The following is a 25,384-nucleotide window of genomic DNA, read 5'->3' on the forward strand; positions in this document are numbered from 1 at the left end:
GGTGTCAGCTGGAAATGTGCCCTCATCACCCTCCTTGACTCAGCTCTGCAAGGCTCTGAAAAGGCTATTGCAGGCCCTTGGAAGACATGTAACGGGGCCCAGGGTCACCATCTGAGAGAGAAGAGCAAAAGCGAAACTTTTGAGTACAGGGCAAGAGAGCAAGAGAGACTTGTCCTGTCCTTTGAGGTCCTTAAGTACATGGTTATATATTAGAAGTGTGATAAGAAGGACTGGGTGATATACAAGCATTTAACTGGGATCTACATCTTGCCTGAGGTCAGAAAAGCCTCCAAGGACATGACTTTTAAAACTAGAAGCCCAGGTAGGACTTAGCCTGATAAAAGAGAGGGTGAGCCTCTTGGATGGGAAGAGTAGTGGGCTAAAGGCCTGCAGGCAGAAAGGCTTCATTCTGTGACCCACTGCCTGTCCTTTAATAGGAATTGTGTAATTTGGGGGATGGGGAAAGATACACCGTCCTATACTTACTGTCCATTTATCAATAAATTGGCAAATATATCTTGTTTTTTGTTTCATTTTGCTTCTGAGACCATGTCTTGGTCTGTCACCCAGGCTAGAGTACAGTGTCATGGTCATATGGGAATGGGGAGGGAAGCCCCAGGGGCCCAGAAAATGTCAGAGAGCTCACAGGAGGAAAATCAAGAGAACAATTACATAAAAATGTGTGAACTCCTAGGCTCAACTCTCAGCTTTGCAAACATAGATCTGTCCCTAAACAGCCCACCTAAGGCTTTGTGAACTGAGTTACAGAATGGATCACTGTCTGGGCCTGACTGGCCACTGGGTGGCACCCGAGCCAGACTGACGCAGATAGCACTGCAAACACTTTTTTTTTTTTTTTTTTTGAGACGGAGTTTCGCTCTTGTTACCCAGGCTGGAGTGCAATGGCGCGATCTCGGCTCACCGCAACCTCCGCCTCCTGGATTCAGGCAATTCTCCTGCCTCAGCCTCCTGAGTAGCTGGGACTACAGGCACGCGCCACCATGCCCAGCTAATTTTTTGTAGTTTTAGTAGAGACGGGGTTTCACCATGTTGACCAGGATGGTCTCGATCTCCTGACCTCGTGATCCACCCGCCTCGGCCTCCCAAAGTGCTGGGATTACAGGCTTGAGCCACCGCGCCCGGCTGCAAACACTTTTAAAATAAAACACATTGGAACCACAATGCCAAAAAGGCAGGTCAAAACTTGCTGCCTGAACCTGATTACCTGCTAAAACAAAGTTAGCATTCAACATGTTCAACATTCGCCTTAAGATTTTAACAAGACCCAGAGCCTCAAAACATAATGTTCAAAATATCCAGAGTATAATCTAAGATGAGTCAGCATACCAAGAACTCTCCAGAGAAAAGACAACCAACCCCAAAGAGACACAGATGTTGGAATTTAAGCAAATGCTGCAAGCAGTCTAAGCAGGCAGGAAGAAGAAAGGGAGAATGCTTTTGAAACAAATGTAAAGAAAGTCTCAGCAAAGAAATGGGAGATATAAAAAATCAAATAGGAAATAGCAATAACTATGCCGGACGTGGTGGCTCACGCCTGTAATTCCAGTACTTTTGGAGGCCAAGCTGGGTGGATCACTTGAGGTCAGTAGTTTGAGACCGGCCCGGCCAACATGGCAAAACCCCATCTCTACTAAAAATACAAAAAGAAATGCCAGGCATGGTGGCTTAAGCCTGTAATCCCAACACTTTGTGAGGCCGAGGCGGGCAGATCACGAGGTCAGGGAATTGAGACCATCCTGGCTATCACACTGAAACCCCATCTCTACTAAAAAAATACAAAAATAGTAGCCAGGCGTGGTGGCACAAACCTGTAGTCCCAGCTACTTGGGAGGCTGAGGCAAGAGAATCACTTGCACCCGGGAGGCGGAGGTTGCAGTGAGCTGAGATCGAGCCACTGCACTCCAGCCTGAGCGACAGAGCGAGACTCCATCTAAAAAAAAAAAAAAAAAAAAGGAATTAATTAGCTGGGTGTTGTGGTGCACACTTGTAATCCCAGCTACTCCAGAGGCTGAGGCAGGAGAATCACTTGAACTCAGAAAGCAGAGGTTGCAGTGAGCTGAGATTGTGCCACTACACTCCAGCCTGGGCGACACAGCAAGACTCCCATCTCATTCATTCATTCATTCATTCATTCATTCATCTGATGGAGCTTTGCTTATCACCCAGGCTGGAGTGCAATGGCACGATCTTGGCTCGCTGTTCTGCCTCCCGGGCTCAAACAATTCTCCTGCCTCAGACTCCTGAGTAGCTGGGATTACAGGCACCCGCCATCATGCCTGGCTAATTTTCGTATTTTTAATAGAGATGGGGTTTCATCATGTTGGCCAGGCTGGTTTGGAACTCCTGACCTTAGGTGATCTGCCCGCCTCGGCCTCCCAAAGTGCTGGGATTACAGGCGTGAGCCACTGTGCCCAGCCTGAAAAAATGTTTTTAAAAACTCTCAAGGACCTGTGGGACAGTACTAATGACCCTTGTTAACAGAGTCCTAGAAGGAGAGGAGAAAGAGTATAGAGCAGAAAAAATGTTTGAAATCATGGCTAAAACTTCCCAAAACTGGCTGGGTGGAGTGGCTCAGGCCTATAATCCCAGCACTTTGGGAGGCCTAGATGGGCAGATCGCCTAAGTTCAAGACTAGCGTGGTCAACATGGTGAAACCCCATCTCTACAAAAAATACAAAAATTAGCTGGGTGTAGTGGCAGGTGCCTGTAATCCCAGCTACTCAGGAAGCTGAGGCAGGAGAATCGCTTGAACCTGTGAGGCGGAGGTTGCAATGAGCTGAGATCGTGCCATTGCACTCTAGCTTGTGCGACAATAGCAAGACTCTGTCTCAAAAAAAAGAAAAGAAAGAGAAGCAAACAAGATTTACTCACATCCATGTCCATAGCCAGTATGGTGGCATGCACCTGTATCCCAGCTACTTGGGAGGCTGAGGCAGGAGAATCACTTGAACCTGGGAGGTGGAGGAGGTTGCAGTGAGTGGAGATCTAGCTAACTGTACTCCAGCCTGGGCGACAGAGCGAGACACCATCTCAAAAAACAAACAACACACATTCTCAGGTGAAGGAAAATAAGAATTTGTAACCGACAAATCCACTGTAAAACAAATGCTAAAGTTCTTTAGGCAGAAATGACACCAGAAGAAACAGAATATTAAGGATGAAGAGCAATAGCAATGGGAAATATAATAGATTGTTTTTCTACCCATAAGTTCTTTAAAATGTTTATGACAGTTGAAAGTAAAAATTGTAAATCTGATGTTTGTTTCCTCAATAGGGAATTCTCTAGATATAATTTTAAAACTTAATTATAAATTCACCTATAGCTGGGCGTGGTGGCTCACGCCTGTAATCCCAGCACTTTAGGAGGCCAAGGCGGATGGAACACCCGAGGTCAGGAGTTTGAGACCAGCCTGCCCAACATGGTGAAACCCCTTTCTACTACTAATTGGTGGGCTCCTATAATCCCAGCTACTCAGGAGGCTGAGGCAGAATTGCTTGAACCCAGAGGGTGGAGGTTGCAGTGAGCCGAGATGACGCCACTTCACTCCAGCTTGGGTGAAAGAACAAAACTGTCAAAAAATAAAAAGGCTGGGAGCAGTGGCTCACACCTGTCATCCCAGCAAGTGGATCACCCAAGGTCGGCAGTTCGAGACTACCCTGACCAACATGGAGAAACCTCATCTCTACTAAAAATACAAAATTAGCCAGGTGAGGCAGCACATTTCTGTAATCCCAGCTACTTGGGAGGCTGAGGCAGGAGAATCGCTTGAACCCGGGAGGCGGAGGTTGCGGTGGGTCAAGATCACGCCATTGCACTCCAGCCTGGGCAACGAGAGTGAAACTTCGTGTCAAAAATAAATAAACAAATTAATTCACCTAGAAGGCTGGGTGTGGTGGCTCACGCCTATAAATAAACAAATTAATTAATTTGAGAGGCTGAAGTGGACAGATCACTTCAGTCCAGGAATTCTAGACCAGCCTTGGCAATGTGGTGAAACTACGCCTCTACAAAAGACACACAAAAAATTAATGGGGCACGGTGGTGTGTGCCTGTAGTTCCAGCTACGTGGGAGGCTAAGGCAGGAGAGTTGCTTGAGCCTGGGAGGTGGAGGTTGCAGTGAGCCAAGATTGTGCCATTGCACTCCAGTCTGGGCAACGGGAGTGAAACCCTGTCTCAAAAATTAAAAATAAAAATAAACAGATAAATTCATCTAGAACTAAGCATTTTTAGCATGTACTATGTGGAGTTTCAGTATTTGTAGAATGTGGTATTTGTCATTTGCAGTAATACATATGACAACTACGAGATAAGGAGACAGTAAAGGGACCTATGTGATGGTAAAATTTCTACATTTAACTTGGAGTGGAATAAGAAACTCTGATTGTGGAAAGTATGATTTTATAATCCCCAGAGTAAGGGTTAGTAAACCATATTCCACAGGCCAAATCCAGCCCACTGCCGGTTTTTGTAAATACAATTTTGCTGGAATGTAGTTATACCTAATCATTTACATATTAGGTATGGTTGCTTTTTCATTACAGCATCAGATTTGGGTGTTGCAACACACATCGTATGGCTGGCAAAGCTCATCGTATTTATTATATCTGGTCCTTTACAGAAAAAGTTGGCCAGCCGGGCAAGATGGCTCACGCCTGTAATCCCAACACTTTTGAGAGGCCGAGGCAGGTGGATCATGAGGTCAGGAGTTCAAGACCAGCCTGGCCAAGATGGTGAAACCATGTCTCTACCAAAACTACAAAAATTAGCCAGACACGGTGGCAGGCACCTGTAATCTCAGCTACTTGGGAGGCTGAGGCAGGAGAATACCTTGAACGTGGGCGGCAGAGTTTGCAGTGAGCCGAGATTGCGCCACTGCACTCCAGGCTGGGCAACAAAGTGAGACTCTGTCTCAAAAAGGAAAAGAAAAGAAAAGAAAATGTTTTCCAGTGCCTGTGCTAGAGCAACCACTGAAACAAAAAAAAAGATAAAAAGAGATTTAATGGAAGAAAAAAAATCTATACATAAATTAAAATGGAATACTAAGTAACTTTTTTTTTTTTTTTTTTTTTGAGACAGAGTTTCGCTCTTGTTACCCAGGCTGGAGTGCAATGGCGCGATCTCGGCTCACCGCAACCTCCGCCTCCTGGGTTCAGGCAATTCTCCTGCCTCAGCCTCCTGAGTAGCTGGGATTACAGGCACGCGCCACCATGCCCAGCTAATTTTTTGTATTTTTAGTAGAGACGGGGTTTCACCATGTTGACCAGGATGGTCTCGATCTCTTGACCTTGTGATCCACCCGCCTCGGCCTCCCAAAGTGCTGGGATTACAGGCTTGAGCCACTGCGCCCGGCCTACTAAGTAACATTTAAATAAACCAAAACAAGGATGGAAAATGGAGACAGAGAAATTGCAAACAGAACAAACAGAAAATAAATAATAAATAATCTGGAGTGCAGTGGTGCAATCTCGGCTCATTGCAACCTCTGCCTTCCAGGTTCAAGGGATTCTCCTGCCTCAGCCTCCTGAGTAGCTGGTATTAGAGGCACATGCACCATGCCTGGCTAATTTTTGTATTTTTAGCAGAGACGTGGTTACCATGCTGGCCTGGATAGTCTTCAACTCCTGACCTTAGGTGATCCTCCTGCCTCAACCTCCCAAAGCGCTGGGATTACAGGCATGAGCCACCACACCCCGCCAATTATATTAAATTTAAATGGCCTAAATACAATTAAAAGACAGATAGGCTGGTGGCATACATCTGAAGTTCCAGCTACTTGGGAGGCTGAGATGGGAGGATTGCTTGAGTCCGAGAAGTTGAGGCTGCAGCGAGGTGTAATTGTGCCACTGCACTCCAGCCTGGGTGACAGAGTGAGACCATGTCTCCAAACAAAAACTCATTTCTGTAATTCTAGCACTTGGGGAGGCTGAGGCCTGAGGATCACTTGAGCCCATGATTTTGACACCAGCCTGTGCAACATAGTGAATAGATCTCTATTTATTTATTTATTAATTATTATTATTATTATTATTTTATTTTAATTTTTTTTTTTTGAGACGGAGTTTCACTCATGTTACCCAGGCTGGAGTGCAATGGCGCGATCTCGGCTCACCGCAACCTCCGCCTCCTGGGTTCAGGCAATTCTCCTGCCTCAGCCTCCTGAGTAGCTGGGATTACAGGCACGCACCACCATGCCCAGCTAATTTTTTGTATTTTTAGTAGAGACGGGGTTTCACCATGTTGACCAGGATGGTCTCGATCTCTTGACCTCGTGATCCACCCGCCTCGGCCTCCCAAAGTGCTGGGATTACAGGCTTGAGCCACCGCGCCTGGCTATTATTATTTTTTTAGATGGAGTCTTGCTCCGTCACCAGGCACCAGGCTGGAGTACAGTGGCGTGATCCAACCTGGGCGACAGAGCGAGACGCCATCTCAAAAAACAAACAACGCATATTCTCAGATGAAGGAAAATAAGAATTTGTAACCGACAAATCCACTGTAAAACAAATGTAAAACACATTAAACAGTCACAAAGTAGGAAAGTATAAGCCCATATAGCGAAAGGAACTGAGAATATATGATAAAGGAGGACTAAATCACATTACCATGAGGAAGGATTCCTGGATAAAATGTTTTGAGAAAGGTCTTAAAGAGGAAAAAAAGAAAGGACAGAATTCCATGAGAAACACATAACAAAGCAGAGGTATAATGAAAAAGGCAGCACAAAAGACTCCTGGAACAGAATCTGAAACTGGTGACTAATGAAAAACAAAGTTGATGTTATCAGTTGGAAGCACAGGATTATTAATACAGAACATTAAATAAAAAAGAATGCAGTTCAATAGTTGAGACTTATTATAAAAACCACTGAATAACATCACAAATAATGATAAAAGGAGTGAAGTGCTGACTTTTAGAAAGCTTAATGGCAAGAGTTTTGTCATGTATCCCATTTCTTTTTCATAGACTGAGGTTCTTGGTACTAGAATGGACCCTCAAAGTTCACGCACCAATGCTTACATCTTCTCTATGGCATGTGTGCAAAGGAACCATCTGGCTTTTGCCTGAACACCTGCAGAGCTGGAAACTCACTTCTTCCTGTAGCGGTCCATTCTGCTTTGAGCCATAACAGAATGAGAGTTCTACAACAGGGGAATCAGTGACTGCTTCCCAGAAGTTTTTAGCCCTGTGCTCCTCCAGAATGACAAAGAACAAGTCTGATCCCTATTCTACAATCAGTGTAGCAATTATACCCCCACAAATACGTTCTTCTCCAGGTTAAACCTTTCCTGTCCTGTCAAATATTCTTCAAATGGCAGGAATGCGAATCTCTTTTGGATACACTCCAGTTTTCAAGTCGCTTCTAACTTCTTAGAGCAGAATTTTAGAGTTAGCTGCTCGACTTTGATGTAAGTAAAAACAAAAAGGTTTACAGTGCTAACGCGCTTCTGCTCCAATCAACAAACTTTGGAGTTTAGCATTCGTGCTTTGTACACTTGAGGAGAGCTGAAAGAGACAAATAGGACTTCCTTCGGAAAATCTGTGTTTGTTTTCTAGGGATGACTTTCCAGTGGCATTCTGCCCGAAAGCCATTGTTCTTCCCTATCCAAAAGTATGGAATTGGAGAAATAGCCTAGCTCACTCATAGTGACAGAAATTAAAAGTAAATATCATAGAACAAACACATAGTAACAACAAAATAATAACATCATATAACAGCTAACTTTAAATAGCTCTTAGCAGGTGTCCAGCATTATTCTAAATGCTTCATAGGTGTTATCTTTTTTTAATGCTACCTTTATCATTGCCTTATAGATAAGGTTAGTAACTAGCCCAAAGAGCCAGTAAAGGAGATAAAAAAGCAGTCCTGTGAGGTAGGAAAAAAACACAGAAGGAAACAGAATCTAAAAACCAAAAAACAAAGTGTTTTAAGAAGAGAATAGTCAACTTTATCAAATGCTGAAAGTGAAGTAGAAAGAGAACAGAGGACCACAGAATCTGGAGGATGTGGCTGTAGGTGGCATAAATAAGAGCAATTTTATTGGATTAGTGGGACTGAAAGCCAGACTGGAGTAAACAAAAGAGAGGCTGTGAGGCAAGGAAGTAAGTAGATGAGGAGTATAGATAATCCTGAGGAACGAGAAATTGGACTAGAGAAACACAAGGACAAGGACAGGTTTGTTTATTTGTTTGAAATATCAGTTAACATTTTTGTGCTGATGGAAATGACAGGATTTCCACGGTGGCGGGGGGGTGGGGATTACTGATTCCAGAAAGGGAATGAATAGTTGAGAGAGGATGAGATCAAATGCAAAGTGAAGGAACTGGCCACAGAACAGAGCAGAAGGAGCTTACCCACTGCAATAAGAGAAAAGGCAAAGAATTATCATATATCAACTATTAGAGTTTATGGTGGGAAAATGACTGTTCCCATCCGATTTCCTAGAAAAATGTAGCACTGAAAATCTACTTGAGATTTGTATGCATGAATTTAACATGAGGCCAGTTAGTTTGGAGTTTTCCCTAGCCCCGTTCTCCATTGCTTAGTGGCAGGCAGCAAATTATGTGGAAAGTTTTGTTTAATCAGGGTCAGTGTTTTTTATGACAATGGGAGTTGGGCTGGAGAGTTGAGAATGCATAAAAGGGAATGATTAGAATAAGGAAGTGAGGACATAGGATAAGACAGGGAAAAGATGGCAGAGTCAGTGAACTGGGAAGAATTACTAGAGTTAAGGAATTAATATCTCAAAGGACCGTCAAGAAGATTAGATATAAATCTTGGACGTAAGATTAGATTAGACATAAAGCATTTAGGACATTACCCAGATCATATTAAGCATTCCATGAATAATAGTTGCTTTTACTTTTATTACTTTGAAATTTCTCAGAAGGTAACGTCACATTCACCTCACATGGCTATTTGTTTGTTTTTTTTTTAATAATTATGGGCCAAGTATTATTCTAGAAACTGTGACTATCACAGTAAAATACAAAACGCTGACTTCATGAAGCTCACAATTTAAAGGGTTGATGAGAATTAATAATATATGGGCGAGCAGCCGTCACACTGCCTTGCAAATAGTAGGTGCTCAATAAATATAAATTATTATTCTCTTTGGTTTTAGCATCTCTTTCTTCCGTTTATTATGGGTACTATTAGAAGAACAATATATTCATTATATTTCTCTGCTTAAAAACCTAAGTTGGTTTCCTACTGCAACGTATTTGCTTGCACAGTGCATTAATTTTTTAAAAGTATTTTAAAAATTATATGCATGCTCTACATAGTACCAATATTATATACACATTATAAATCATATATTACTTAGAATAGTGTCTAGCATACAGTTCAAACTACATAAGTGTTAGCTACTGTTACTATAGAAAAGAGTTTTTAGGAGTTCTAATATTATATTTCCATAACTTATTAGGTCCTCTTGCACAACTCCCTTTGGAGACTACTGGTCTAAACTCTGCTTGGCTTTCAAAGTTCTCCACTGTCTGATCCCATCTAACCCATTCAATCTCCTTTTCCACTAACCCAGATATACCAGTAGTCATTACACTGCCTCTTGAATACTTCATGACTCCATTCTCACCCACTTGTCTTTCCCAGAAGACTTTCCAGATCATAACAGCCCTAAAGAGATCAATGGGAGCACTACAATTCTCCACTCGTCTTCCAATCTTCCTTCAGTACCTCAAATGATAATCCTTCCCTTTTATGATTTCCTGTGATATGTAACAGTCTTGCCATGCTTAACTATATATAGTTGTCTTACACAGTTCTGTCCTATAGTGTGTGGATTATTTTACATACTAGACTTGCCTCTCCAGAATTTACTCAAAAACTTACTTTAGCACACAATAACACAGAGTGGTTAAGCTATGGTGTCAGTCAGAGGAAGGTAAGTAAAACCTAAAATGCAATAAAATAAATAAACGGAAAGAAAAAAAAGAGAGAGAAAATTGATTAAAATACCTAGAACTGGATATGGCAGATAGCAGGTACTCAATAAACAGTGATTACCATTCACAATCTACATTATATCATACAAATGTAATAGATTAACAAGAACCAGCAAATGCTTTTGCAAAGACATGTGACTACAAAACTATCCACCATAAGTGATGTGCACCACCACCTTCCCAGTGGTATGCAGGAGTTCTAAACATGATGGAAAACAAAAAAAAAAGAGGATCCTCTAAACTCCTAATCTTTACCTTAGACTGAACATCAAACCTATCTGTGGTGCTTTTAAAAATTTAAGGTGCAAGAAGCAATCTCACAAATTCTGATTCAATCGCTCTAAAATCAGTCTTCATTTCTATTTTTTGTAAAGCTCTACGAGTGATTCTGACATGAGCCAATTTTGAAAGCAAATGATATTCTGTAAGATTAAAATACACTAAGAACAAATACAACTTTTGGAGTTTGATTGGAATATATTTGTGGAAGAGTAGACGGTGAAAGAATAATAATGAAGTATAACCGTATTTTTAATTGCCTTGCTTTTTAGTGAGTGGAAGGGCAAATGTATGTTTTCAATTTGAAAACTGGGAGCAGATCCAATCAGATTAGAAAAGAAAACAAATAATGCTAACAAATTTTAAGATAGCCTCCATTCTTTTTCACTTTCTTTTCCACCCAGCTCCTGATTCTTCTCTCCTCAAACATCCTTCTCTCCCCCAGACTCCAAGTCACTCGGCCCAACACATTCTACATCAGTAGAGACGCTTTTGGTTTTTTTGGATGCTTTTATAAACATTAGCTCATTTAATCTTATCAGAACCTCCCAGAAATTGTAATATTATCATTTCCATCGTGCCATGAAGAATCTGAATTGAGACCTATTTTTTTGCACAAGGTCATAAAGCCAATCTAAGAAAACCTCTCGCTACTGGGCTTTTTTTGCTCCCTTACAGATTTCTCTCCCCGCCCCATACAAATATTTCTCATAACCCTAAACCCTTACAACTATATCAGAACTCTGATTCTCTCGATCCCTTACGTACCCCCTGCTTTCTCCTCTTTGCTTCCCGCTGCTCAAGATCTTTTGTCCCCTCCCAAGGTGTACAGTTGAGTATGTAAGCCGGGGAAGTGGAAAGCAAAGGGAGAAACCAGGCAGAGGCAGCTCCAGACCTAGAAAAACCAGAGTGCCTAGGAAGTCGGCGTGACCGCTGCAGCAAGGCGCCACTCCCAAAACTTTAGATCCCCGACTCGGAATCCCGATCAGGGGTCGCCGTTCCCGGTGACACACACGTGACATTAGCAGGGCCCGGACAAGCCGGGATTGCACGGCGGCGGCCATCTTCACCCACAATTCCCCACGACGGCACGCCTGGCTGACTACGGCTGCTAAGCTGGGTCAAAATTTGTCTTCCACGCCTGTTTGCGCAGACTCTAACCAGGAGGAAAAGAGTTTCGGTAGCATGGTGGTTAAGAAGACAGCTGGGAGAAGAGAGGAGACAGGAAGGGAGCCTAGTGAAGGAGAGGGGAAAGAAAGGAATGAATAGAATTTGGCTGTTGGAATCTTAGATCTGAAATAGGCTGTAAAGATGTCTCTTTGTTTATAATCTCTAAGTGCCGAGGAACCTGAAGTTCAGAGTTAACCAGTGACTGACTCAGGACATGCAAAATGGCAAGACCTCGGTAGAAGACCTCAGCTTTCCTGACTCCCAGTTTCCTGTTCCTTGAAAATGTCAGCTAAGGCAGCCCTGGTGAGGCCGGGGGAAGAAGGAGGCGTAGCCCCCTGCGCTCGGGAGGTCCAGGGCCCAGGAGAGAGAGAAAGGGAGACAAGGACGAGGGGGAAAGTGGAGAGGAGAAACCGAAATTAGGGTGTGTCCCAAGTGAATAAATGTACGTCGAGCCCCCCAAGCACATTCTCTCCTAGGGACCTTTGCGCTTGCTGTTGGCGTTTCCTGGAATGGCCACTCAGGTATCTGCACCAGCTCAAGTCTGCTCAAAAGTGACCTCTTCGGAGAAAACAACTCTGACCATCCTATCCAAGGTGGTAATCATTCCACCAATTTTTGGTTTAAGTTTATATACCAAAGCACTTATCACCACCTGGCATATGAATCCAGGAGTTACTAACCAGGATTGTGATTCATGGGTGGGCTTCAGGAAATCTGTGAGCTTCCTGAAATATTATGTTAAAATTTAGTGACCATGTGTGCCATCTGAACATCTAAGGGGAACCTGCAGATGGCTCTCTGTAGCGTAATGGCTTGCAATTTTTTAACTATGGACACCTTTGAGAATCCGCATTGTTCTACAAAGAGCCATCTGGAGACTGAGGAAATTCCAGGTTAGACTAAGTGCTTGGATTTTAAAATACTTTATTATGGTCAACCTCTCCAGATTCCTGGGTAAGAGACAGCAACCAGTGATCCTGTGAAACATACCTTGGGCTTATCAGAAAAACCACATAGTTTGGGGAGGGCTGGTTTTTTCTAGTTGGTAATCCTTCCAGTGCTTTGTTTTTTCAGGAAAAGTATGTGTTTCTGGGATAGACAAAAAGGCCTGAGGTGCGTAGGGATGTAGGAGTTGCTTTATTACTAGGCTTGAAATCTTGGCTGTTTCCACTCTTTCTTACCCCTACCGTTTACTGAAGTGTCACCTACCAAATTGAATTGGAAGACAAAAGAAACCCTTGAATTTCACCAGAGAAGCTTAATAATGCTACACTGTAATATTTCTTGGCTTCATCCTATGTTCATTTAACACAATTCGCTAATACTTGATTCTGGGACCAATATGGATAGTAACATACTTTCCTGGTTCAGATTGACAGACCCTGACTGTTATCAGCAACCTTGGAACTCCTGTGTAACACGGCTAATTATATTATTTAAAATCTCTAAGTTAAACACTGCCTCATGTTCTCAATTTTAGTTTCAAGGTTGCATGGTATAAATGAAAGAACACTGATTTTTTTTTTTTTTTTAAGAGATGGGGTCTAACTGTATTGCCCAGGCTGGTCTCAAATTCCTGGGCTCAAGACCTCCTCTCACCTTGGCCTCCAAAAGTGCTGGGATTACAGGCATGGGCCACTGTGCCCGGCTGAAAGAACACTGATTTTTTTTTTTTTTTTTTTGAGATGGAGTTTCGCTCTTGTTACCCAGGCTGGAGTGCAATGGCGCGATCTCGGCTCACCGCAACCTCCGCCTCCTGGGTTCAGGTAATTCTCCTGCCTCAGCCTCCTGAGTAGCTGGGACTACAGGCACGCGCCACCATGCCCAGCTAATTTTTTGTATTTTTAGTAGAGACGGGGTTTCACTACGTTGACCAGGATGGTCTCGATCTCTTGACCTCGTGATCCACCCGCCTCGGCCTCCCAAAGTGCTGGGATTACAGGTGTGAGCCACTGCGCCCGGCCCAAGAACACTGATTTTTAACACCCAGAATACTAGATTCCATTCCCAGTTTTATCAGTTATTAGCTGTGACCTGGACAAGCTCCTACACCTGTCTAACAGGGTAAATAAAACCTACCCTGGTACCTCAAAAGGTTACTAAGAGAATCGGGTGACATAATGGATGCAAAAATGCTTTGTCACCTGCAAAGTACTATATGTAGGTCCATGTAGTACTATCTAAATACCACTGAAGTATCCAAATCATAGGATGTTAAGCTGGAAGAGATCTTAGGAGCTCAGCAAGCCACATTTCTTTATTTTAAAGATAAAAAGGCCAGGCACAGTGGTTCATGCCTGTAATCCCAGTGCTTTGAGAAGCTGAGGCAGGTGGATCACTTGAGGTCAGGCGTTTTGAGACCAGCCTGACCAATGTGATGAAACCCAGCCTCTACTAAAAATACAAAAATTAGCTAGGTGTGGTGGCGGGTACCTGTAATCCCAGCTGCTTGGGAGGCTGAGGTACGAGAATCAGTTGAACCTGGGAAATGGAGGTTGCAGTGAGCCAAGATCTTGCCGCTGTACTCCAGCCTGGGCAACAGAGTTGAGACTCCATTTCAAAAAAAAAAAGAAAGAAAAAGAAAATGAGACATATTAACAAATATATTTGATTAGTAGGTGCACTTTATGTGAAAAGAATACAAGAGCTCTTTTGAGACCTAATATAAAAGATCATCAATGGATAAATAACTTTTTTTTTTTAAAGTCTCACTCTGTTGCCCAGGCAGGAGTGCAATGGCGTGATCTCTGCTCACTGCAACTTCTGCCACCTGGGTTCAAGCAATTCTCCTGCCTCAGTCTCCCAAGTAGCTGGGATTACAAGCATGTACCACCATGCCTGGCTAATTTTTTGTATTTTTAGTAGAGACAAGGTTTTGCCATGTTGGCCAGGCTGGTCTTGAACTCCTGACCTCTACTGATCTGCCCGCTTCTGCTTCTCAACGTACTGGAATTACAGACGTGAGCCACTGCATCCCGCAATAAATAACATTTTTGAAGGAAGCCTATGATAAACCAGCCACTTTTGAATCTGTTGCAGTTTTCATCATTATCTTGTGGCCTTGCTTGGAAGTTCTTTTTGCTTCATGGAGACTACATATTAGTCCTATGTTTCATTATTAATTACAGAATAGCTGAGGTAACATTTCCACAGAGAATGTAGTAATAAAGACCGCCCCACCCCACTCCACCCCAAGCAAAGAAAGAGTAGCTAACCAATTGCCTCGTGGTCTGATTTTTCCCACTACAGCTTCTCAGGTCAGGCATTGCAAAAGATAAATTAGTTCATTGTATCTCTGAGCATCTAAGACAAATTATAAACCAGAGATGGTCAGTTTAGGCAAAATATCCTAAATATATATATATATATATTTTTTTTTTTACAAAAGGCAAGATGCTTATAAATAAGAAAAGTCCTGGTTGAATTTGACAAAGTGATTCCATGGGATTTGCATAAAATTTAGACCCTCAATTCTTTTATTTCTGATTCTCCCCTACGGTGTTCTAGATTTGTTAATACGTAATACTTACTCTGCTGTTTTAAGTGGAATCCATTGGTAAAATGTCCCTCTCCCGTATTCCCTTGCCTATATTAAACACTCTAAAGCAGGGGTCCCCAAACCCCAGGCCACGGACCGGTGGTCTGCTAGGAACCTGGCCACACAGCAGGTGAGTGGTGGGCAAGTGAGCAAAGCTGAGCTCCACCTTCTGCCATTAGATTCTCGTAGGAACTTGAACCCTATTGTGAAAGTGCAGGTTGTGCACTCCTTATGAGAATCTAGTGCCTGATGATCTGTCACTGTCTCCCATCACCCCCAGATGAGACCATCTAGTTGCAGGAAAACAGGGCTCCCACAGATTCTACATCATGGCATAATAATAGAAATAAAGTGCACAACAAATGTAATGTGCTTGAATCATCCAGAAACCATTCTCCCACCCCACTCTGATCCGTGGAAAAATTGTCTTCCATAAAACTGGTCCCTGGTGTGAAAAAGTTTGGGGACGACTGCTCTAAAAAGAGAATTAATCAGAATAAATCCCAGTCCTTCCAAACTAAACATCAGCGCCTTGGAGCTTAACTTCACCCCTCCTCTTTCTCTTTTTGACCACTCGTTTTCTGGTAGCCTCACCACTGTTGCTATAGAAACAGTAATATCACCAATTGTGATTCTGATGTCACTCTCCAGTCCCAGCAAGGGGGAGGTACATGGAAGGCCACGGGAGGAAACAAGATCTTGAGCTGAGCAAGAACATCCCAGCATCTTCATTGACTTCAAAAGTATATTCTGGAGTCTTCTGTGCTTCACTATTCAAGTGCTACAGAGGTAGGAAATCTTACTGGACTGATAAAACAGCCCATTTTCTGATCCTCTGTGGTTGGAAGGGAGAATTCAGTGACAAGTGGTAGGCAACTTTTTATGTTCAACCCACCCTTGTTCTTCTGTCCAGCCAATTGTTTTTTTTTGTTTTTGTTTTTGTTTTTGAGATGGAGCCTTACTCTGTAGCCCAGGCTGGAGTGCAGTGGTACAATCTTGGCTCACTGCAACTTCCACCTCCTGGGTTCAAGTGATTTTCCTGCCTTAGACTCCCCAGTAGCTGGGATTACAGGCATACACCATATCACCTGGCTAATTTTTTGTATTTTTAATAGAGACAGGGTTTCGCCATGTTGGGTAGGCTGATCTCAAACTCCTGACCTTAAGTGATCTGCCCACCTCAGCCTCCCAAAGTACCGGAATTACAGGTGTGAGCCACCATGCCCAGCCTGCTCAGACAATTCTAATCTTACCTCTGGAAATAAATAAACCTCTCCTTCAGCAGCATTAAAGTCAAACCTGTCATCTTTGCTGCTGACATTGTGATCTTTTTACAGATTGGACAAGATCTCCTCAGCCATCCTGTTGGAGACATGAGGGGTCTTACTTCCTGCTTCCCCATTTGATAGAGTAGAAGCTTGGCTACGTATTGATTTTTCCGATTCATCGTGTGGCCATTCCTAAAGTTCTTTTCTTTCCAGTGCCCCAAGAGCAAAAGAGAACTGGTATAGCCCTGAGTCCGATTCTCATGCACTTTTATCCTCTCACTGTTATTTCTGAAGCCTTGGTTAGACAACAGAGAACTGGGAAAGGTCAGGATATATAGCTGTGTAGTGAAAGTATATCTGTACTAACAGGGGCTAGAGGAAGAAGATACTACTCAGGGAACATGAAAATAAAGAAGTTCCACTGGAAAGCTTAACAATGAGTGGTGCCATTGAGACACACACACACACACACACACACACACACACACACACTCACTCACTCACTCACTCACTCACTCACCCTAATCTTTATTTAAACAAAATCGATTGAAACTGATTTAATCAGCAACCAGGTTTATTGAGCTTCTACAATGTAGCAGGTACTTACAGAAAGGAAAGCAGTAAAATAGAATGGATATAAGAAACATATTCTTCCCTCTCAAAACTAGTAATCAAACCTGGTTGAATAAACCTCAAAACTTGATCAAGTATGTAGCAACTCTGCAAGAACTTGACTTATACTTTCTACAATCTGAGTTTTTCCATGAGTTTAGGAACCTTGGGTAAACAGGAACTTCTCACTTAAAGTGGATACAGGAGAAAAATGCCTTGAGATAGAGCTGTGGTCTCGGATACAACCACCATTACTAAGCCCCTGTGTTGCTTATGCCCTTCCTGAGAGGCGTTCAGATTTGCACTCCTCCTCAACTTGTAATCATCACATTGACATTTTTGAGGAACATTTTAGTCCAATCTTTCTATTGCCCATGGAAAAATTTCACAGCTGCCAGAATGTTAGCAGGGCTGGAATATCTAAAGAAATATATTCACTGATTCTAGCATTTCCTTTCTGAGCCTCAATATCCTCATCTGTAAGATGAGTGTTAGAAAACATGGCTTCTACGATCCGTTTATCATTAATTTAATAGATAACACAAAGTATCATTTTCTTTAACTCCAGGATGTTATTTACCAATTTTTGAACTTATGGTAATTTATGAATCCATTCACTGACTTCATTAAACTCTTTAGCTCTTCCTTTATTTTTTTCCACTTCATTATGAGAAACATTGATTTAGAAATCTGAATGTCGTTACTGTTAATAAGTATTAAAGTACCTCTTTATAGATGCTATCTTCTATAAAGACAATTAGGAAGTTTTAAAAGTCCAAAACAAGCTTCACAATGCAGATAAACACACACGTAGGACCTAGAAAATAGAATAAAAAACACTAGAACATAAGTAAGTGAAGTGTTTGCTGAATATATTTGACTAGTAGGTTCTCTTTCTGTGAAAAAAATACAAAAGCACTTTTGAGATGTTGATTTATTTGTACTAGTGGAATAGGAAGGTCTGTTATTAAATCATGACTAAGTCTCTGGGGTGAATGTATCTCCCAAAGGAGTTGAGCTTCAAGAAGTCTTGAATATATGAATACCACCATAGTAAATTTGAGCAAGCCATCTCTTTTTTGTTCTTGGATTCTCCAATCCAAAAGAAAACATGAGCTATCTGAAAATAGGCAGATTGTGCATATTCATTCTTCCAGCAGATAATTATTGAGCTCCAGTTTTAAGATACTAGCTACTATGAGGGTTACCAAGATGAAGAGGAAAATGCCTCTCCCCTTATGAAGTCACCCAGTAAAGAAGAAGAAATATATGGGAGAAATTAAAATACAAGATAGAAAGTACATGTTGAAACAAAATATGATAGAAACCTCAGTGAGGGAGCAATCACATTCACTAGGTATCTAGAAAATATTTCATGGATAGGGTAGCCCTTGCTTGACCTGGGTTAAAAAGTAAGGGTGAATTTAGAGAGCCATTACTGGGGTGCTGGGTGGATATTCGGCAAGAGAGTACAGTGCTCTAATGTCTTCCACTGAAATGTCTTAGCAGAACTAGAACAAGGAAGTTAATTAATCTGAAAGATACCTGTGAATTCCCCTCCTAACTTGAGGTTGTGTATTTGTAGTCCTCCAAGATGCTTGCAAAGTGTTTTGAGTTCCATAAATTTAGGGTGCTTGTTCATTCCAGCTATTTTTCTTCCAACTCCTTATTCAAGCAAGCTTAAAATTAAGCTAAAAATGTTTAGTGTCTTCATTGTTTAACAAGACTGTATAACAATGATTTGAAAGTGAGAAATAACAATAGTCATTTAAGAAATCTTTGGTCCAAGGCTGGGCGCGGTGGCTCAAGCCTGTAATCCCAGCACTTTGGGAGGCCGAGGCGGGTGGATCACGAGGTCAAGAGATCGAGACCATCCTGGTCAACATGGTGAAACCCCGTCTCTACTAAAAATACAAAAAATTAGCTGGGCATGGTGGCGCGTGCCTGTAATCCCAGCCGCTTAGGAGGCTGAGGCAGGAGAATTGCCTGAACCCAGGAGGCGGAGGTTGCGGTGAGCTGAGATCGCGCCATTGCACTCCAGCCTGGGTAACAAGAGCGAAACTCCGTCCCAAAAAAAAAAAAAAAAGAAATCATTGGTCCAAAAGTGGAACCTTTTTTATCATCTGGGAACTGCTAGAATGCACCAAGAATAAGATGGGCACTCATGAAATCTGAATGTCATTTTGAGCTCATTACTTAAATGCACATGTGAAAAATAATAAATAGGTCAAAATCATTATTTGGTAGTAAGATCAATAAGTTTCATCTGTAAAATTTGTCATTGTTATCTTTGTCTTTCCATTGCAGATTCTGTATCCATGTAATCATGGCGGGAGGGGGGATAAACTGAGGGCTAGTGAAAAGAATGATAAATTAACCAAGAGTTTTCCTCATATCTCAGAACCTATCCTGAGTAACAGTAAGTGATCACATAATTTCCATACTTTTTGTGCACACTTTTCAGCATTATAATTGTATATAGCTTAAATAAGGAAATTATGTATTGATTTCGTCACACTTTTCTGTTAGAAGTAACTCATTTGGATGAAATGTAAAATGATGGTTAAGAGATTGTGTTTCTGGCTCTCACTTGTACATCAATAATCTAGGACAGGCTGCTTCCAAGCCTTCCAATTCTTTGGCCAAATCATAATACCATTCATTATTTTCTTTACAGTAATGATGCAAGCATAAGAATATTTATATGTAAGTATATGTAATAGTGATGCAAGCCTAAAAATATTTATACGTATATATGTTTATGCAGAGGATGTTACAGGGTTTAACCTTATGGACATTAGCAACTTCCTTGTTAAGGTAACAAAACATTAAAATAACAAAAAAAATTAGAAATCGGGCTGGGCATGGTGGCCCACACCTGCAATCCCAGCACTTTGGGAGGCCAGGGCAGGTGGATCACTTGAGGTCAGGAGTTCAAGACCAGCCTGGCCAGCACGGTAAAACCCTATCCCTACTAAAAATACAAAAATTAGCCAAGTGTGATGTGCGTGGTATAGTCCCAGCTACTTGGGAGGCTGAGCCAGGTAATTATCACATTGACATTTTTGAGGAACATTTTAATCCAATCCTTCTATTGGCCATGGGAAAATTTCACAGCTTTCAGGATGTTAGCAGTGCTGGAATATCTTAAGGAATTAGATATTCCCTTGGGAGACAGCGGTTGTGGTGAGCAACCTGGGAGGCAAATGTTTCAGTGAGCCGAGATCGCACTAGTGCACTCCAACGTGGGCAACAGAGTGGGGCTTTGTCTCAAAAAATAAAAGAAAGTTAGAAAATCTGAAAGAAATTGGTAAATAATTATCTTTCTGGACCTAGCCAGTGTTTCTCAAAGAGTCTCTCCAGATAAGCCCTGGTCTAGAAGTTCTCTATTCTTGATGTAGATTAGAATTACCCAGGGAGCATTTAAGAATGCCTAAGTTTCCCCAACCAAAAACCATTGAAATAAGATTTTCAGGGGATGGTAACTTGGACTCAGTATCTTTACACAATTCTCTTGGTGATTTGTCTGTCTAATTAGAGTGGAGGACCCATTGTTTACCTAAGGAATCCATTGTATTTGGGTACCTGGAAGGTTAAAATAAACTGCTTCCTTAGCTCAATAATCTGAGGTAGTGATTTCTGTGTGAAAACAGGTGCAAATTATTGTGAGAGAAAGAATAAGTAGCTCTTAAAAGATCTTGTATTTTCTTTGTAATGATTATCTGAAATATCCTGTATAACAAAAATGACATATCCACTTATATAAGTTTCAGTCATGTATTTAATCTTTCATTGATCTGTGCTGGTTTTATTTTGAGGGAGGATGTCTATCCTCACCACAGTCCAATGTCATTTAAAACAAATATTTCCAGTTAACCAGATGTTCATGCGTTAATATTGCTTCACTTATTTCAAGCAATTCTTCATAAAACACAATTGTACTATAAAAAATTAGGATAAGCTGTTGGGCTTGATTACAACAGTATTTTAAACCAGTATTTTGTTGGAATTAAAATACAGAGATATTCTGTTTCATAAAGATGTTTGAGGCATTGGGGAGGAGAAATGGTATAGTCATTCCACCTGGATAATCAAGAAGTATAGGTCTGAACAGAATTTTTGGTTTTTAAATTTTTTGATGGCAACTGGGCCTAGGGGATGAAGAGGGAAGGAGGGATAAGCTGAGCAAAGTTTTTAATATAAGAAGGGAAACGTCAATGCGGAAGCCTGGGAATGGAAGTCTGACATAGAAAAGAGGGGAAGATTCTCATAATTTTTGATGATCAGTGGATATCTCTAAGTCATTATGATAGTTGGCCATGTTTTCAAAGACTACCAAGTAAGGAGTACGTAGAATAGGTACTATGATCAATCAATGAAAGCAGCAGGTATAAGCAATTCATTTAAGAAAAATGACTGCAAATGTAAAAAGAGAGAAATAGTAGCAAGAGGGAAGCTTGGGGTGGAATAAGACAATTAAAATGAATCTCAGTTTTCCAGCTTAGAAGACCAGGTAAATGGTGGTGCCACTACCGAGATTAGGGAATTGAGCAAAGTATTGGGAAGACTGTGAACGAATTCACTTCGGCAAGGAAATCACTGCATCCATGGACAAAGGCCCATTGGATAGCGCACATGACATCTCTTTTGTCCTGACTGATATTCGGAAATTCCACTGAACCATAGAGGCTGAGAATTCCCCCAGGATCCTTGGCTAATGAGGAGGGTTTTGTCTTTAGTAAGAGAGACGCCAGACTTACTGCTAGTATGAGTAAGTTACAGCTTTAGAAACTAATTAAAAATAAAACATCTTTTACTTAAAAGCTAAGTTGGTAGGGCAAGAACCACCAACAAGGGAGGAGTAAATTAATTCTATTTTGGTCACATTGAGTTTTGAGTGTCTACTGAAAATCCAGTGGGTACAGGGGGAGGGTCATCAAGCAAGGACACAAAGGGGTGGGACATGGCTGCTAGGTTCATTCATTTAACAAAGATGTGTTAAGCACCTGTAGCAGATACCAGGCACTAGCTTCTTCATTAGAGGTGCAAATATGTTTAAGAAATCTTCCTTCCATTGAGAGCTGAGGATGAAGATATCCAGAGTGGAGTGGGTCTAAAGTGGCTGTTGGGGAAGATCTCCATTGAAGGCATTGTTCATTTTATATACATATATATATATATATATATTTAGATGGGGTTTCACCATGATGGCCAGGCTGGTCTTGAACTCCTGACCTCAGGTGATCCACCCACCTCAGCCTCCCAAAGTGCTAGGATTACAGGCGTGAGCCACCGCGCCCAGCCCATTTTTCATATTTCCCATGCCTTAGCTGTGATCACCACGTTTCTTCTTACTTTTATATAATCTGCCCTTTTGATGATTCTTTCTTATTTTTTTTTCCTACTTCCAGATGTCAGATAAGGCTGACTGGTTACAAAGTCAAAATGGAGTATGCAAAGTTGATGTCTATTCTCCTGGAGACAGCCAAGCCCAGGGCCGGAAAATGGTAAGGGTCAGCCTCTTGATAAACACTAAGTTAAGAATATGGGGCTGTCATTAACAGTAGCCTTATTCTCTCCACCATACCAGCAACCTCTTATTTTTCACGGTGGGATTCTTGAGGTGGATAGGAAATGAGCCCCTGTAGAACAAAACATTCCCATTTATAGTTTTCTGGAAAAAAAATTCCCATCATATGGTATTTAATATGCTATAATTAATGAAATATATATATATACATATAAGCTGTATAACATATATCGTGTATGTATATATCATGTATATGTAAATATATATGTATAGGTCATGTGTATATTGTAGCTGTAAAATTTAAATTTTCCAACAGAGGAATTGGAGATAAATGTCTCCAAGGCTTATAGAAAATATTTTCTAAAATGTAGGATGCCTTAAAGTTTTCAGAACTATAAACTCTCATCTAAGCCACATTGTCATTCTGCCTTTATTATTCAACAAACATTTATTAAATACTTAATATCAGGCAATGTATCAGTCAGGGTCTAGTCAGAAGATAAAAACCATACCAGTAACTTAATATTTAAAAATTATTTAGTAATAAAAGGTAGTTAACTACTAAAAGGCATAAAAGAGGACTCTAGGAATTCCAGAAGTAACAAATGCAGAAAGCAGCTACTACCCCCAGGCTGAGATTGCATAAACAAGGAAGAAACTGAGTAAATATAAGAGCTCCCCTCCCTCAACCAAAGCTGCTTCCCATCTCTTTGGAAAGAATGTGGCCGCCACAGGAAACTTGCCAGAGGGAAGCCCTTCCCTCCTGCCCTGACCATGCAGTGTCCCCCCACACCCTCTATTGACAAAGCCAACTGCAAAGGAGAAATGTTTAGAGTTCAGCTCTGGTGTCACAAAGAAAGGCAAAGAAGGGTGGATTTGGAGTGAGAGATAGTAAGTGAATAACTGGCACAGACACTGTCCTGAGTGCCAGAGTCAGAGACATAAAAATAAATTAGAATTCTCTCCTTTTAAGGGTCTCATAATCTAATGGAATCACTATTATTAATAGACTATTACAACATATGTCAGGACAGGCAAGTGGCTCACACCTGTAATCCCAACACTTTGGGAGGCCAAGGCAGGAGGATTGCTTGAGCCCAGGATTTGGAGAACAGCCTTGGCAACATGGCGAAACTCTGTCTCTACTAAAAAGCAAATTAGCCAGGTGTGGTGGCACACACCTGTAGTCCCAGCAACTTGAGAGTCTGAGGCGGGAGAATCACTTGAGCCCAGGTGTTTGAGGTCGCAGTGAGCTATGATCATGGGCTCCAGCCTGGGCAACAGTGAGACCCCGTCTCAAAATTAAAATAAATAAATAAATAAATAACACTTATCAAACATTTATTTGCATGTAATCAAATGCAAATGACCCATCTTCTTCTATTTGTCCAAATCTGGTCAATCTATATGTAGCCTTAAAGAGAAAACACTAACAAATCTACATGAGACATTAAGGCATAAAGATAATAAATATTCAATTACTATAAAGGGCCAGCCAAAACTGCTTCTACTGAATCTTTGATTTACCTCTGCCCTTTCATTTGGAGAAGCAAAGGGCAGATCAGTTTCAATGCTAAATCAAATGAATTTAGTGATTTTTCACCAAATGAGAAACAATGTGAGGGATAAAAAAAGGAATGTAAGAATTACTGAACCTTATCATTCATTTGGGAAGATACACACATGAAAACAGACACGTGAGCCAGGGGAGCGGCGTGAAGAGCAGACGCCGCGGCCTCCACCACCACTGCTGGACACATGCTCTCTAGACACACTCTAGTCCTACGGGCCATGCCTCGCCCTTGCTGCCAGGAAGCTTCGGCTGGCAGCTCCGCTTGCTGCATCTCAGGTTTCTTTACCTCCAGAAAGAATAAAATTGAACCCTTGAATTTGGGAAGTTCAGTGAAGAGTCTGAAATTAGGGTCTTATTTCAAATTTAGACATGGCTAATTGAGGTGCAACAAGACCCAACGGGCCAAATACTGGAAATAAAATATTTCCACTAGTTCAAACTAGTGCTTCTGAGAGAGTCTGCTGTTGGCAAATCAAGCCTAGTGCTGCATTTTGTGAAAGGCCAATTTCATGAATTTTAAGAGAGTACCATTGAGGTAACTCTTGAAGGGTAGAAGCTGTTTCTTTGTGAAATATGGGCCCGAAAAGAAAACCAGCTGCCAGTGCTGGTGATGGGAGTGAAGAGAAAATGAAGAGATCTAAGAGTGATGGTTCTTTTTTTTTTTTTTTTTTTTTGAGATGGAGTCTCACTCTGTCACCCAGGCTGGAGTGCAATGGCGCGATCTCGGCTCACTGCAACCTCCGCCTCCCAGGTTCAAGTGATTCTCCTGCCTCAGCCTCCTGAGTAGCTGGGATTATAGGCACGTGCCGCTGCGCCCAGCTAATTTTTGTATTTTTAGTAGAGATGGGGTTTCAACATCTTGGCCAGGCTGGTCTCGAACTCCTGACCTTGTGATATACCCCCCTCGGCCTCCCAAAGTGCTGGGATTACAGGTGTGAGCCACCGCGCCCGGCCAAGAGTGATAGTTCTTAGCCAGAAAAGAGACATTTTGGATAAATTAAACTGGTTTTACAGATTCAGCTGCTTTTCTAACCCAAACTGTGTGTGTCTTACACAAAAGTATAGTTTGAAATATGGGATATAGCTGGTCAAGAACAATACCGTAGCCTCTAGCACCGATGTACTACAGAGGACACAAGCAGCCATAGTTGTATATGATAACACAAATGAAGAGTCCTCTGCAAGGGCAAAAAACTGGGTTAAAGAACTTCAAGGCCAGGCGCGGTGGCTCAAGCCTGTAATCCCAGCACTTTGGGAGGCCGAGGCGGGTGGATCACGAGGTCAAGAGATCGAGACCAGCCTGGTCAACACGGTGAAACCCCGTCTCCACTAAAAATACAAAAAATTAGCTGGGCACGGTGGCATGTGCCTGTAATCCCAGCGACTCAGGAGGCTGGGGCAGGAGAATTGCCTGAACCCGGGAGGC

At 41.8% G+C, this 25,384-nt stretch overlaps 1 protein-coding gene and 1 pseudogene across 1 annotated transcript in view; both read left to right on the forward strand.

Annotated features, from left to right (window-relative positions):
• Positions 1-18,948: 18,948 nt before the first annotated feature.
• LOC116534105 (A-kinase anchor protein 3-like) overlaps positions 18,949-25,384 on the forward strand; it is a 41,168-nt gene continuing 34,732 nt past the window's right edge. Inside the window, 2 exon segments of the mRNA XM_032254213.1 lie at positions 18,949-19,274; positions 22,267-22,362. Of these exon segments, the coding sequence (XP_032110104.1) occupies positions 22,267-22,362 (96 nt within the window). The 5' untranslated portion in view covers positions 18,949-19,274.
• Positions 23,645-25,384, forward strand: part of LOC116534298 — a 2,549-nt pseudogene continuing 809 nt past the window's right edge.

Source organism: Sapajus apella, unplaced genomic scaffold, assembly GCF_009761245.1.
Source record: "Sapajus apella isolate SASKATOON/1434 unplaced genomic scaffold, GSC_monkey_1.0 scaffold86, whole genome shotgun sequence".
In the NCBI taxonomy this organism is placed as follows: Eukaryota; Metazoa; Chordata; class Mammalia; order Primates; family Cebidae; genus Sapajus; species Sapajus apella.